The 14,070-nt window shown below is 35.2% G+C and overlaps 1 protein-coding gene across 1 annotated transcript; it reads right to left on the reverse strand.

Annotated features, from left to right (window-relative positions):
- On the reverse strand, window positions 1–13,688 carry LOC123655625 (etoposide-induced protein 2.4 homolog). The gene is made up of 7 exons (XM_045591385.1): window positions 13,505–13,688; window positions 13,277–13,422; window positions 12,849–13,104; window positions 5,282–5,401; window positions 4,125–4,348; window positions 1,958–2,029; window positions 1–263 (listed from the first exon to the last, which is right to left on the reverse strand). Exons 1-7 carry the CDS (start codon window positions 13,517–13,519, stop codon window positions 167–169), a joined length of 930 nt encoding a protein of 309 aa, XP_045447341.1. The 5' UTR covers window positions 13,520–13,688; the 3' UTR covers window positions 1–166.
- Between the last annotated feature and the right edge of the window lie 382 nt (window positions 13,689–14,070).

The following is a 14,070-nucleotide window of genomic DNA, read 5'->3' on the forward strand; positions in this document are numbered from 1 at the left end:
CTTATTTTTGATTGCCTTCTTTTTTTATAAGGATTTTCGAATTACATAAATTTAGTGATTATTATTGAATATCAAGTAAGTAACGGAATCATAGATAGATTACAGAAAAAGACCTTGAAAATAAAATTCGATAAAAATAGCTGGAATATTTTGTGATGCGACATCATCATCTTTTCTTTTCGGTGGTTGCGGTGTGTCTTACGAAGCGGAAAATTCCGTTGGAAATCGCTACTACAGGAGAAAAGAGACGGAGCGGATAGTCGCTGAAAGATAAATTTAAATTTAAAGTAAAACATATAAATATATAAATATCTTTAACATACAGTCATCGTTCCTAAGGTAAAAAACTTAATTCTTCTGTTATAGGTAACAGCCGGCTGATATTGCTATATTTAACATACGTATAAATAATACATATATACCACCCTCGGGGTGGGAATCGAACCCATAAACCTTGAGCATAGAGCACTGCACACTGCGCCATCGGGCTCTTCAAAACATTGTGCAACAAAATAAATAAATCTACTATGAATAAAAATTAATCGATGATCGTAATACTTTCATTTTTTTTTTCACTAGGTCGGCAAACAAGCGTACGGCTCACCTGATGGTAAGCGATTACGATCCCCCAATCCCCCCAGGAGCTCTGGTCACCTTACTCACCAACAGGAACACAATACTGCTTGAAAACAGTATTATTTCGCTGTGATCTTCTGTAAGGTCGAGGTACTACCCTATGTGGAAACTTATTCATAAACTCCATCAGTTCCATCACCAATAACTGTTCAATTGAACTAAATACATATAAACTCAGTTAAGATTGTAGTTTTTATTGACTTCGTTCCTAATTTGTTTATAATTTAAAGTTCTTTATAATAAAAATTAAAATGATTGAGTCGATAGATTTGTAACAAAAACGGGATATTTATCAAGTTTTCTGTTGGTCAGTGCACCCGAGACCATAATTTCGAAATATTGAGAAATCAAGACCCAATGAATATGGCAAACATACCTACTGTTTAGACCACCGGGAAGTTTAAAAGCTTGAGTTTTTTTAGCTAGTGTTTTTGAAATAGTCTGGCTATCTCAAATTAAATATATTCATAGGCCACATTATAACTAGTTAGAGCAAAGGATGAAAGGTCGAAGAATCGACTTTTTTATTTGCTAAATGTATCCTAAACGCATCGAAGAATATATTGCCGAAGTTTCAGAAGTCAATTCAGTGTTTTTCGAGACATGTAAGCCTAAGTGTGCGGTATTTAGCCCGCCCCTTGATATGTAGGTAATGGGAATTTCTTACCGAAAAAGGTTCGAACTTTTGTCCGAATTGAACCTTTTTCATCACTATAAACAAATAGTTTGAAAAAATTTAAAAATTTTAAAATTCAAGCTGTATTTATACACATATAAGTGTTACAAACTATCAAATAGATTCAAACTGCTGTCAGGAAGTGTAATTCTAATGCTGGCAGACGAGTAACTTTTTGTCAATTTGTACAGAAATATTATAAAACATTGAATAATATCCTTTACAATTTCAAACTTTTCTGCTTAAATATTTATGGGATTGAGTTCAATGTTGGTTGACTTGTATGTTTGTATATTTTTGTTCCTAATTACAGCATGAATAAGACGACACGTTAGACTAACGGTAACACACTGACTTATGGCATATTGGCATGCATTTTTATTAGTCATACAGATGTTTATGGTCTGGGCGTTTGTGCTTATGTATTGTGTATATTCTCGGACCCCAGACACAGGACAATATAATGGTATCCTACCGTTGAGTGCAAGGAGATTATTTATTATTTATTTGTGGACAATGTTGTGGAAGCACAAATATTTTCTCCTTTTTTCTTATACACCAATTAACTTTGTAAAACTATCCCTATCTGTGTGTCTGTGAGTATAATATTATGTATTTATCCATAATAGTAAATTAAAATCTCACCTCCCAGAGACTGGGGTAGCTTCATTTCCACTCAGGATGAATATAGGGAAAAATATGGAGAATACACAACCGCTGAAAAAGAAATCGAAAAATATTATTATTCATATTTTATCAATATGTAATTCGTACTTAAATATGATTTCCAAAAAACACAATTTACTAAAAATACCGAGCTAAGCTCGGTCACCTAGGTACTAATCATTTTAATAAGACATAAGGGCCCAGTACAGCACTTATCCAAAACATTGTTGCAATATATTTATTTTAAATAGTGGAATATTTACCGGCTCCAAGGTGAACACAAATTAATTCTCAGAATATATTTAACTGTACTTGTTTGCCTACAATGTGAACTTTGTTAATGTGAATCCATTGGTTTTATGTTATTATTATAATTATATAAGTCTCATGATACGGTGTTTGTTATCGAACTCCCCCAGGAAGGCTTGACCGAATTTATAATACAAGAAAATTAAAAGATAAAATGGTGGTACGAAGTTCGCTAGGTCAGGTAATAATAAATTAAATTATTTTGAAGATGTTATACATTTCAAATTTGACTGACATGAATAAAAACATAAAAATTATAAATACTAAATACTAGCGACCCGGCGCGGCTTCGCATGCTGCAATGCTGATACTAAATAACCTACAGAACGTCTTTATTGTTGTTCCTGCATTTTAAATCTGTAATATCATCGAAAATATTCATTTAAATTATATGCTGTAGGGAGCCATATTGATCTATATTAAATGTACAATATATTTAAGATACTAAATTGGATAAGGAGCCATTATTTTTCGTAAAAAGTAAAGGATATAAAAGGTTCATCATCACCATCATCATACAGCCTATACAGTCCACTACTGGACATAGGCCTCCACAAGTTTACGCCAAAAATAACGTGAACTCATGTGTTTTGCCCATAGTCACCACGCTGGGCATGTTGGTGACCGCAGGGCTGGCTTTGTCGCACCGAAGACGCTGCTGCCCGTCTTCGGCCTGTGTATTTCAAAGCCAGCAGCTGGATGGTTATCCCGCCATCTTCGGTCGGCTTTTTAAGTTCCAAGGTGGTTGTGGAACCTTGTTATCCCTTAGTCGCCTCTTACGACACCCACGGGACGAGAGGGGGTGGCTATATTCTTTAGTACCGTAGCCACACAGTACTAAAAAAAGTAGTAAAAGGTTACTGTGGATTATCCCTAAGAGATAAGACATATAACATCGCGGACTTTTTGTAGACCTTTTTTAGGTGTACAATACTGTAGTACATTAGTTTGATCTATCTCGTTTTCGGCCAGTCCCCACACTATTGCTATCGGAATTCCTTATGAAAAGGTTCTAAAACTTGTTTGGATTGCTGGACAGCTTGAATTATTGTTGGATACATATTTTTTTACATGTGAACATTAGAGTTATTGGGTAGGTGAACATTAGGTTTTATAAACATGTAGGTTTTCCATCATTGATGGCTCTTTTATACAACTAGGTCATCAAACAAGCATACGGCTAACCTGTCGGTAAGCGACTACCGTAGCACTGCTTGAAAGCAGTATTATTTAGTTGTGATCTACTGTAAGGTCGAGGTACTACCCCAGTCAGGCTGCTCCATATATTGAGCACGAATTTTCCTACTTCAGTTCTATATACATATATGATACTTTTTACTAGCGAAAGCTTTGAAGTGCAATTTACAGATAAGATTTTTTAAAATTTTTCAAATTTGCGGAAAAGATTGTGAGAAAATTATACGCTCGATTGAAACAAATAAAAGTTTTCTATGTTCATAGTTTAAATTAAGTTAAAATTAAAAAACTATTTTAAAAGTTTGTTTCAACAATTTTTTTAACACATTTATTAAAAAAAATAATATTCTGTATGCTCAAAATATACATGAAACTGTAACAAAAAGTTTGCTACGGTAGATTATCCTTTCCATCACAAATAAAAATCCGAATAATGGCTATTTAAGACCCAATTCAGGACTTCCCCTTAAATATAACATAACATGTATAAACATAACAATACCAATATTTCTATTTTTTCTACTACCTAATTACTTCAAATTACACATCCATTAACCTACCATTAAATACACTATGCATACAAATTACAAATTAATTTATTAAACTTCATATAGATAAGATAAAAATATATCAAACTCACCTTATGATATAGGACTGAGGGATTTGCGTCAACAAGGCCAAGGGTAGACCGAAACCAAGGAAATACGGCCAATTTGTCTCAATAAACGTTAACCGTTTATGTAACTCCCATCCCATATTAAACCACTTATATTCAAAAGAATATAAAGAGTACAAAAGACACATATGTATTAAGCATAAAAATTCACCAATGTAAGCTATAGGCAGCATATTGACTAGCATACTCTGAAAAAAAAAAGACAATTGTTAGTGACCAAAGATATAACAGCTAATGTAACTTTAAACTTCTAAATAAACAATATTGAACCGTACAAATGTATGTAAACACATAATTTTTAAAGGATAGAACAAAATTTGATGATTTTTTTTTTGTTCTATTTTTAGGACAAGGTTTGTATAAAAGAATGTTTAAACAAAAGAGGATAGTGTGGAAGTTGTGTGTTCTTTGTTAACAGATTATTCATTTTGAACTTCTTTCTTTTGAAAAAAAAAGCAAAAAAAAAATTTGTACACATTACAGGCATTGCAGAAGTACCCAAATATCTGGAACTAGTTGTCAGTTGAACAGATTGTTACCAATTCTGAGAATAGTTAGTGACAAAAGTGCTAAGTATTCTGTTTTAATCATAACAACGAGATTTAAACAATAATTGTTTATAACTTACATAATTGACTACTGTAAATAGTTTGAATTAATTTCAAATGAAAAGAAACATGAACTCCGTTCTGATGAACATTATGTCAAACATGTATTTGGCAGTCACTTACAATGTCAAAATGTTTACAATTTTTAATAATATATAATAGGCGATTGTATGCCAAAAATAAAAGAAGAAGAAGAATAATACATAATAATCATAGTCATTAAACTACTGAAATTATGAATGTGATTAATTCAGCCCAAAAGAAACTTCTGGGCATAAGCCTTCTCTATGTAGGAGATCAGAGTTTAATACAACACACTGCTCCACTGCAGGGTCGCAGATACATTCCCTACTATGATTAACATTTGCTATCAGGTGTCTATAACACCCAAGTCTGACAGCTTAACATGACACTCAAGAGTCAAAGGTGTCAAATTGTATGGTAATAAAATATGAGTGTATGTGAGTTATGATCTCTATCAAATGTAATGTGTGATACAAGAAACAGAAGTACCTGGACTAAAAATAAAGCTTGCACCAGTAAACTGAAGAGCGAATCCGCAATAATTTTGCTGACACTCGACATAAATTGAGGACGTCCTCTCCGATGACGATATGCTGAATCAGCTATATCCTTTTTAAAATAAAAATAAAAAATAATAAAAAAAAAATAATAAAAATCATTTATTTCTATAATATTAAGTACAAATCATCACCGAGTCTTCCCAGTAAGTAGTCAGAGACACTTGTATTGGGAATGACTCGCTACCTCCCTTACGGACGACTAAGACTATAGTACACTTAGCATTTTAACATTTTAAACTTTAAAATTAAACTAAGTGTAAGTGTTCTGTGTGAGTGTGTGTGTGTGTGTATGTGTGACTGTATATGTGTGTGTGTGTGAGAGTATGTGTGTGTGTGAGAGTATGTGTGTGTGTGTGTGTGTGTGAATACACAGTCTTATCTATGATTTTTAAGTAAAGCTAAGTAGAGGATCATTATTACAACTAGAACAAATATTTATTTAAAACATCTAAAATTAGCTATTATAATTTCAAAATTAATATATTTTTCAGATAATTCATTTATCTACTCATTACGCACAAACGATGCAGTAAAAGTTATACCATGGCTGCGGCCAATATTTTTTCAAGTGCTTAATTTGTTTTTAATTTATCTCGCACAAATTGAATTTAAAGTAGTGCTAAAAAGTCAGTAAAGGATATCATTGTAGGGCTGTGTTTTTGAAGAAACTCTCAGACATGTTTTACATTATTGATGAGATATTATAGAAAAACAATATGGTTTAGTTCTATTCTTACATCTTGAGAACAAGGGAGGTTTGTCTCGTTAAGGGTCAATTTAACAGGCTGTTACAGGTCTTTATGGTGTATTTTAGTTTCATGAATGATAAATCTTATATATGTTGCAGTCAGAACTCTTAACCAGTCAAAAGTACTATTGACTAGAGAAATCAGTCAAAAGTACTTTTGACTGGACAAGTTGGTCAAAAGTGGTTTTGACTGAAAATTATTGGTTATTAGTACTTTTGACTGCAAATTCGCGGTTAAAAATACTTTTGACTGACGCTCTCCGTCAAAAGTATTTTTAACTGCAAAAAAGCGTCAGTCAAAAGCACTATTAACTCGTTAGATGTGAATAAATTTAGTCAAATGATCCTGATAAACCATAGTTGCTCTGCTCTTTGGTCGAGTGACAATTACAAGTGTTTTCGTTGTTGCGTAAAGTTTTGCTTATTTTTCTAGTTTTTGTGTATAGTTTTACTGTGTGTATAGTCTTATTTGTTTGTTTTTGTCGTGTATATTGTAAGCGTAAGTATATTTAAGTAATTAATTATGGATTCCGAACCCCCTGACCCTGGTGGAGGTTCCTGTAATTTCTCCCAAACAATGGAAATAGATGAAACTAATAATAGAAAAAGAATTAATTGCGATACTAATTTATCCCAACCTAAAAGACCCACTAATAATTTTCATCAAACACCATCCATTCAATTGAATTATGTCACGCCGGAATTTCAAAATGAAAAGAGGTTATACTCGACCGAGGATATTGCCCCTTTCATTGTCCATGTTTCCAAAACAGAAACTAATCCCAATAGTGGAACTATTCTGCGGCCTATTCAATTCGGTCAGTTTTTACACAAAAATAAAGTAACTAATATTGTGATCGACGGCATAAAGCGTATTGGGCGTAATCGCGTATCGATTGAATTCAAAACGTCACAGCAGGCTAATTCCTTTTTAGATTTAACAGTCCTTACTAGCTCTGGATATACTGCATCTATTCCCAGTTACAGCGTATCTCGCATGGGCATCATCCGTGCAGTACCTGTTGAATGGTCCATGGAAGAACTAGTAACGAATTTACAAGTTCCCTCTGGTTATGGGGGAGTGGTCAAGGCCCGGAGACTAAGTCGAAAATCGATTAATGAACATAATTCTCCTGTATGGATTCCAACACAGTCTGTAGTCCTCACATTTACTGGACAGAAACTCCCTTCCCATGTTTATTGTTATTTTACCTCTTTGCCTGTAGAAACCTATGTGTTACCCACTATCCAGTGCAACAAATGTTGTAGATTTGGGCACGTTAAAGCACAGTGCAGGTCAAGTCCAAGATGTTTCAAATGTGCTCAGATGCATGAAGGAGAAACTTGTACAGTAGAAACACCAACCTGTCTATTTTGCTCTGGTACTCACAATGCAAACAATACATCTTGCCCAGAGCATTCCCGACAAAAGGCAATCAAATTAGTAATGTCTCAAGAGAGTATTTCTTATTTAGAAGCTTCAGCCAGATTTCCCCAAGTAAGACGCCCTTTTGCAGACACTGTTAGATCCTCTCCTAACAACAATATTATGTCAACATCTCCCAATTCTAACCATTCTAAAAGCATATCTTACAAAAAAACAACATTCACCGCTCGCCGGCCAATCCCCACTGCTATTCCAGGATATGACCAACTAGCTCATCGGGATATTGTGAGGGAACCTATCTCACAGACTCTTAATGGATGTGCCTTGACACAGGAAACCTTATCTCCAAATGATAACCTAATAGAACAACTCGCCAACATTCTTATTAATATTATCTCCCGGTTTAGTGACACCGGACTACCGAACAAAACTCTCACCAGCTTGACTCAGCTAACTACTCTATTGTCCAATAATGGAAAGCAAGCTGATCCAGTGGAATAGCCGTAGTATCAGAAATAAAAAACATGACCTTATTCACTTAATTAATATTTTCAACCCATCAATTCTAGCTATCCAGGAAACATGGTTAAGACCTGGCTTTCGCTTCAGAGTTCCCGGTTATGCATGTTTCCGGGATGACAGAAATGATGGCCATGGTGGAGCTGCTTTATTTGTCTCCAATAAATGTATATATTGTCATGTCCCTCTACCTGTACATAGTGAACATATAAATGTCGTGGCCGTCCGCTCTTCTAATATTACTTTTGTGTCAGTATATCTCCCTAGTCCCACTTCTTCAGCTTTATCCGAATTTTCATCTATTATATCTTCACTCCCTGCTCCCCTTATAATATTAGGTGATTTCAATATTCATCACACCTCATGGGGATCATATTTTAATGACAATATGTCCCCACTACTACTGGATCTAATAGATAGCAATAACCTGGTAATACTTAATAACGGTTCTCCTACCCGACGTGTCACCCCCCTACAGAATCCGAGGAGTGCAGTTGATCTGTCACTGTGTTCCCCTTCAATATCTCCTTCACTCTCTTGGGCAGTATTACCCAGTAGTTTTGGTAGTGATCATTTCCCAATAACCATCTCGATAACGTATTCCTCCAGATTAAATGTTATTACCGGCCGGCCCAGATTCAAATATAAAGTGGCAAAGGCAGATTGGTCTAAATTTGCATTAACCACCGATAATGAAGTTAGTCATATTCCACCAATCACCTGTGAGAATGTTCACTCTCAATATACTCATTTTAAAAATGTGTTTATACGTTCTGCAGATACATCAATCCCTTTAAAAACTACTGAAAATCATAGACGACTGTCTCCTCCGTGGTGGGATGCAGAATGCACTACTATGTGTAGACTCCGTAAGTCTGCTGAACGGTCCTATTCATCATCCATGACTATGGAAAACTTTCTTAATTATAAAAAGGTGGCAGCGGATGCGACTAGACTATTTGCTCAGAAAAAGAAACTTGCGTGGTCACGCTTTTGTGAAAGTCTGTCCCCGGATTCCCATTCCTCTTTGGTCTGGAATAATATCAGAAAATTTAGGGGGTCATACTTTGTATGTGATTCTCAACAGTCTAATGATACATCTGTGTGGATAAATGCTTTCGCACAAAAGTTAGCACCTTTATCTGCCCCAACCTTTGAGGAATGTATTACTCATATTTCTGCGTCCCTTCAACCAACAGACTACTTCGATTCGCCGTTCTCTATGGAGGAGCTTCAGTTAGTGCTACATGTTCTTCAAGACTCCTCTCCAGGCTTAGATGGGATTCCCTATTCTTTTATTTTCAGAAGCGGTCCAGCAACTCAAAGTGTATGCCTAAATTTTATGAATGCCATTTACCAATCTGAGGTCCCTCCTGAAGAATGGCGTACTCAAATTATTTTGCCCATTTTAAAACACGGAAAACATAGCTTAGACCCTAATGGATACCGCCCAATAGCTCTCTCGGCTACTTTAGCAAAAATTCTAGAGCACATGATTAAAAATAGACTGGAATGGTTAATGGAGAGTAAAGGCGTTATATCTAAAACTCAGTTCGGATTTCGAAAAGGTTATAGCACCACCAACAGTTTAGGAACTTTTATAACCGACATACGCATTGCTTTTTCGAAGAATGAATCAGTGGTAGGATTGTTCCTTGATATATCATCTGCATATGATAACGTGCTTCTTCCGATACTCAGGCAGAAAATGCTCCAGCTGAGTGTTCCAGTGAAGATGACTAATTTTATTTTCAACTATCTTTCTTCTCGCTCTCTTATTATCTGTTCTCAAAATTCTTTTCTACCCCCTAGGTTAGTATGGAAAGGATTACCCCAAGGCTCTGTGCTAAGCCCTCTCCTCTATAGTATTTATACATATGACTTAGACCTTTCTATTAATTGCTTTTGCAATGTTCTCCAATATGCACATGATATAGCAATGTACATTTCTTCTAAGAATATTTCAGATTGTTCCACTCGCATGAACTCTGCCGTTAATTATTTAAATGATTGGCTGAATAGACATGGCCTATCCATTTCAACGGAAAAAAGTACAGTGGTGGTTTTCTCGCGCTCTAGATCCATCCAGAATATTAGTATTTACAATAATCTTCAGGTTTTTCCAATGAGGAATTGTGTTAAGTTCTTGGGGGTTTATCTTGACTCTAAGATGAACGGTACTCATCACATCAACCATATCACTCAAAAATGTGAGAAGAGTATAAACATTCTTCGCGCCCTCTCTGGTGTATGGTGGGGCTCTCACCCATATACCCAGAAACTCCTATACAATTCTCTGGTTCGTAGTCACTTAGATTACGGATCGTTTCTCCTTGAGCCATGCAGTAGAACTTATCTGAAATCGCTAGATAAAATTCAAACAAAAGCTCTTCGTATTGTTGTAGGTGCTATGAGGTCATCGCCCATAAATGCTCTTCAAGTTGAGTGTGTTGACCCACCACTTCAACTTAGAAGGCAATATTTATCTGATAGGTTTGTATACAAAATTTTTCAATCTACTTCCCACCCACTTATTGACAAACTTCATTATCTGTCACAGCTAGTTTCTTCCTCAAATTATTGGATGCACAAAAATCTTCCATGTCTTGTGATCAGCTATCGAAAAATCGCTCGCCTACCTTGTCCCATCTTTCAATGTCGACTTAATCCTCTATTTGAGACGCCTTTTAAATCTCTTGTATTCTCTCCGAATATAATATTAAATTTTCCAATAGATAAGGGTTCCATTCTTTCCAACTATCAGTTTCTACAAATCATTAATGAGCACTTTAGAGATTGGCTGCTTATTTTTACAGACGCTTCCAAATTGAATGAGCATAGTTGCGTGGGTGTAGCAGTGTGGATTCCGAGGGTTAATGTGATTTTGAATTTCAAGCTCCCAGCTATTTCATCGGTTTTTTCAGGAGAATCACTAGCTATCCTAGAAGCTCTCTCATTTATTGAATCCCACCAATTAGATAAATCCATTATTCTCTCGGATTCCAGAAGCTCTCTGGAGGCAATTGTTTCTAACCAATTTCACTCAAGAAATAAGTTCCCAATAATATTAAAAATAAGGCAGTTACTTTTTGATTGTCATTCTAAAAATATTCAAGTAGCGCTGGCATGGATTCCAGGCCATAGTGGAATAGCTGGTAATGAGAGTGCGGATGCCTATGCTAGAGAAGCTTCATCATCAGGCTCGCTAAGCCAGTATAAAGAACATTGCCATGATCTTTTACCACTTGCTAGAAAGAATTTAATAACTGAGTGGAATACCCTGTGGACTACATCTAGTAGGGACAGAGGCAAGCATTATGCCTCCATCCAGGTTGAAATTCCGGTTAAACCATGGTTTTTTAAATACAGGAAAGCAACAAAAACCGTCTGCTCAACAATCTGCCGCATGCGACTTGGACATTGTTGTTCTCCTGTATTTTTAGCAAAAATTAGAGTCCGGGACCACTCTATTTGTGAGTGTGGTTTGGATGAAGGCACATTGGATCACATTTTCTTCTCTTGCCCAAAAAACCGTTCTTTATTCGACTATCTACCTCCATCTATCCCCCGTCCTATCGATTTTAAATCTATTCTGTCGCATGTAAATACTCCCTTAGTAGATATTTTAAGTACATTTATTTTAGATAACAATATTAAAATGTGATGTTTTTTTTCTAACATACTAACATTGGTTGTGTTTGTCTTTTTTTAGAGGAATAAGTGGTGTGAAGCAAACCGTACATAACCTTGTAGTATCACAACGCTAATCTTACGAGCAGAGTCTTCAAAGTAATTGATGGAAAACACTCTGACTTTGGCAATTCCTATGGGAGTCCAATTATAAAAGAAGAAGAAGAAGAAGAACCATAGTAAATTTATGCCCACGATCTTCTTGCGACTTTTCTTCCTTTGGCATACTTTGCACACTGATAAATATATATTAATCATTTCTTTTGTAATATTAGCGTACTTTTTTACCGTTTCATTCTTAAGTCTATCGCGACCACCATGTCAATAATGTCGTAGATTTCCTCAGCCGGCAAAAATATTTGACAGGTTCTGTGTTTGTAACTAATTTTTTTTATACCACAAACTTCAATGTGTTAAAGCGTTGTAGTCTACTGTACTGTAATGGTGTTTCCTTTTCATTAAATTTCGCGTCTTCCACATCCATTGCAAACTTTTTAAATTTTTCTTTTGTCATCACATTGAAATGACTATCTTTCATATCTTCCATTGCTAAAATTCTTTGCAAAAAGCCTTCTTTCTTTTCGTAGTCACTCATTTTTGTTCTAATATCAGCACGTTCTCCACTAATAATGAGTAATATAAAAGTTTATATGTGCGTTTGTCGTTATTTTTAGCGACCACCTTAACTTTTTAAGAGACTGATTGATTTTGACTGATACAACCAGTCAAAACCACTTTTGACGGAATCATTTAGTCAAAAGTACTTTTAACCAGCTCCATTGGACAAAAGTACTTTTAACTGTTATTTTAGTCAAAAGTATTATTGACTAAAGCAAACGGTCAAAAGTACTTCTGACTGATTTTGCTAGTCAATAGTGCTTTTGACTGGTTAAGAGTTTTGACTGCAACATATATAAAATTCTCCTGTCACAATGTTAGTAACCATACTCCTCCAAAACGGCTGAACCCATTTTTATGAAATTTTGTGTGCATATTGGGTAGATTTGAGAATCAACCAACATCTATTTTTCATACCCCTAAGTTATAAGGGTTAATAACATATAATTATGGCAAAACAACATTTGTAGGGTCAGCTAGTACATTTATAACAATAAAAAAACAAATAAAAATGCTTATAAATGCTATACTCACTTGAAACCACAAGCTGTTAACCAGCTTGCTTAGTAAAAATAGTGGAAGCACCCATATCATCCTAAACGTCATAGATAAAAATGGTTGCATCCAGCCCCAAACATTGTGTGCTACGCCTGGGTCATGGCCAAAAACAAGCGTAACAAAATGCTTCACAGCCGGAAGCAAGCCATATTCAAATATGAGTATACTCAAAAGGAAAATACAACCGTTTAATACACACGATTGTATCACTCTGGTCAGCACTTTTGACTGTCTGAAAAACAGTAACATAATAATTATTAATGGTATATTTAAATTTATGTTTAAATTTATATTTCTTCACATATTTGATACGAAAACTATAAATAACAATTTTCTTGATATATATCTAGGCTTAATAAGCCTCATTTGTAAAATATAACAGCTGTACAAAGAAAACAACTTACTGAGTATCTATTTTCTGTTTAATTTTGCTATTTTCAGGCGGAGATCGGCTCAGAGCCCGTTCCTGTATCTCCTTGTCCAGATACAATAAGACCGTCACACCTCTTAAACTGTCCACAAATCCTTTGATGAGCGAAATACACAAATTCTATAACAAAGATAACTTTTGTAATAAATTTGTTATGTTCCTATTGACAAAACAAAGGATTATATTTAAAGTGTATATTTACTTTAACGCTATCCATCTTGATCGAAAACTACTTTTAATATATCGTTATTGAGTATGATAAAATTATTTTTTGCATTATTGACTACAGAATGTTTTGACGTAATAATAAAATATTTGGCGACTATTTGAACTTCAGTCTGTAATTTTTGTCCGCTACGTTTATTTCATATAATTTGTCTAGTAAACAAAGTGTTACCTAATGCAAATATGTCTCAAGAATTTTTATTTCATTTTTTTCAGAGTAAAACTTCCTTTTTTTTACGTGGGGAAAATCCATCATAGATACTCTCCAGCGCGGGGGCGCCAGAGGGTTATGTCAGACTCCTACTAACTAAAAACCCACCACGTGTGAACAGTCGTCCGCCTGGGTGGGGCTAGATGGGGCCGCGCTAGCATTCCCCAACTCGCCCCGGAAAGTTAAACTTCCTTATACAGGCTTGACTTGGGGAGTAACCTAGTGAATACGTGACGAGAGCGATACGAAAAGTGTGATCGGGCGAGGCAAACGGAAGTTGAGAGGGAGATATAAGACTGAAAATAGAAAGAGAGAGAGAGAGAGAGGGAGAG

This window comes from Melitaea cinxia, chromosome 8 (assembly GCF_905220565.1).
Source record: "Melitaea cinxia chromosome 8, ilMelCinx1.1, whole genome shotgun sequence".
Classification (NCBI taxonomy): Eukaryota; Metazoa; Arthropoda; class Insecta; order Lepidoptera; family Nymphalidae; genus Melitaea; species Melitaea cinxia.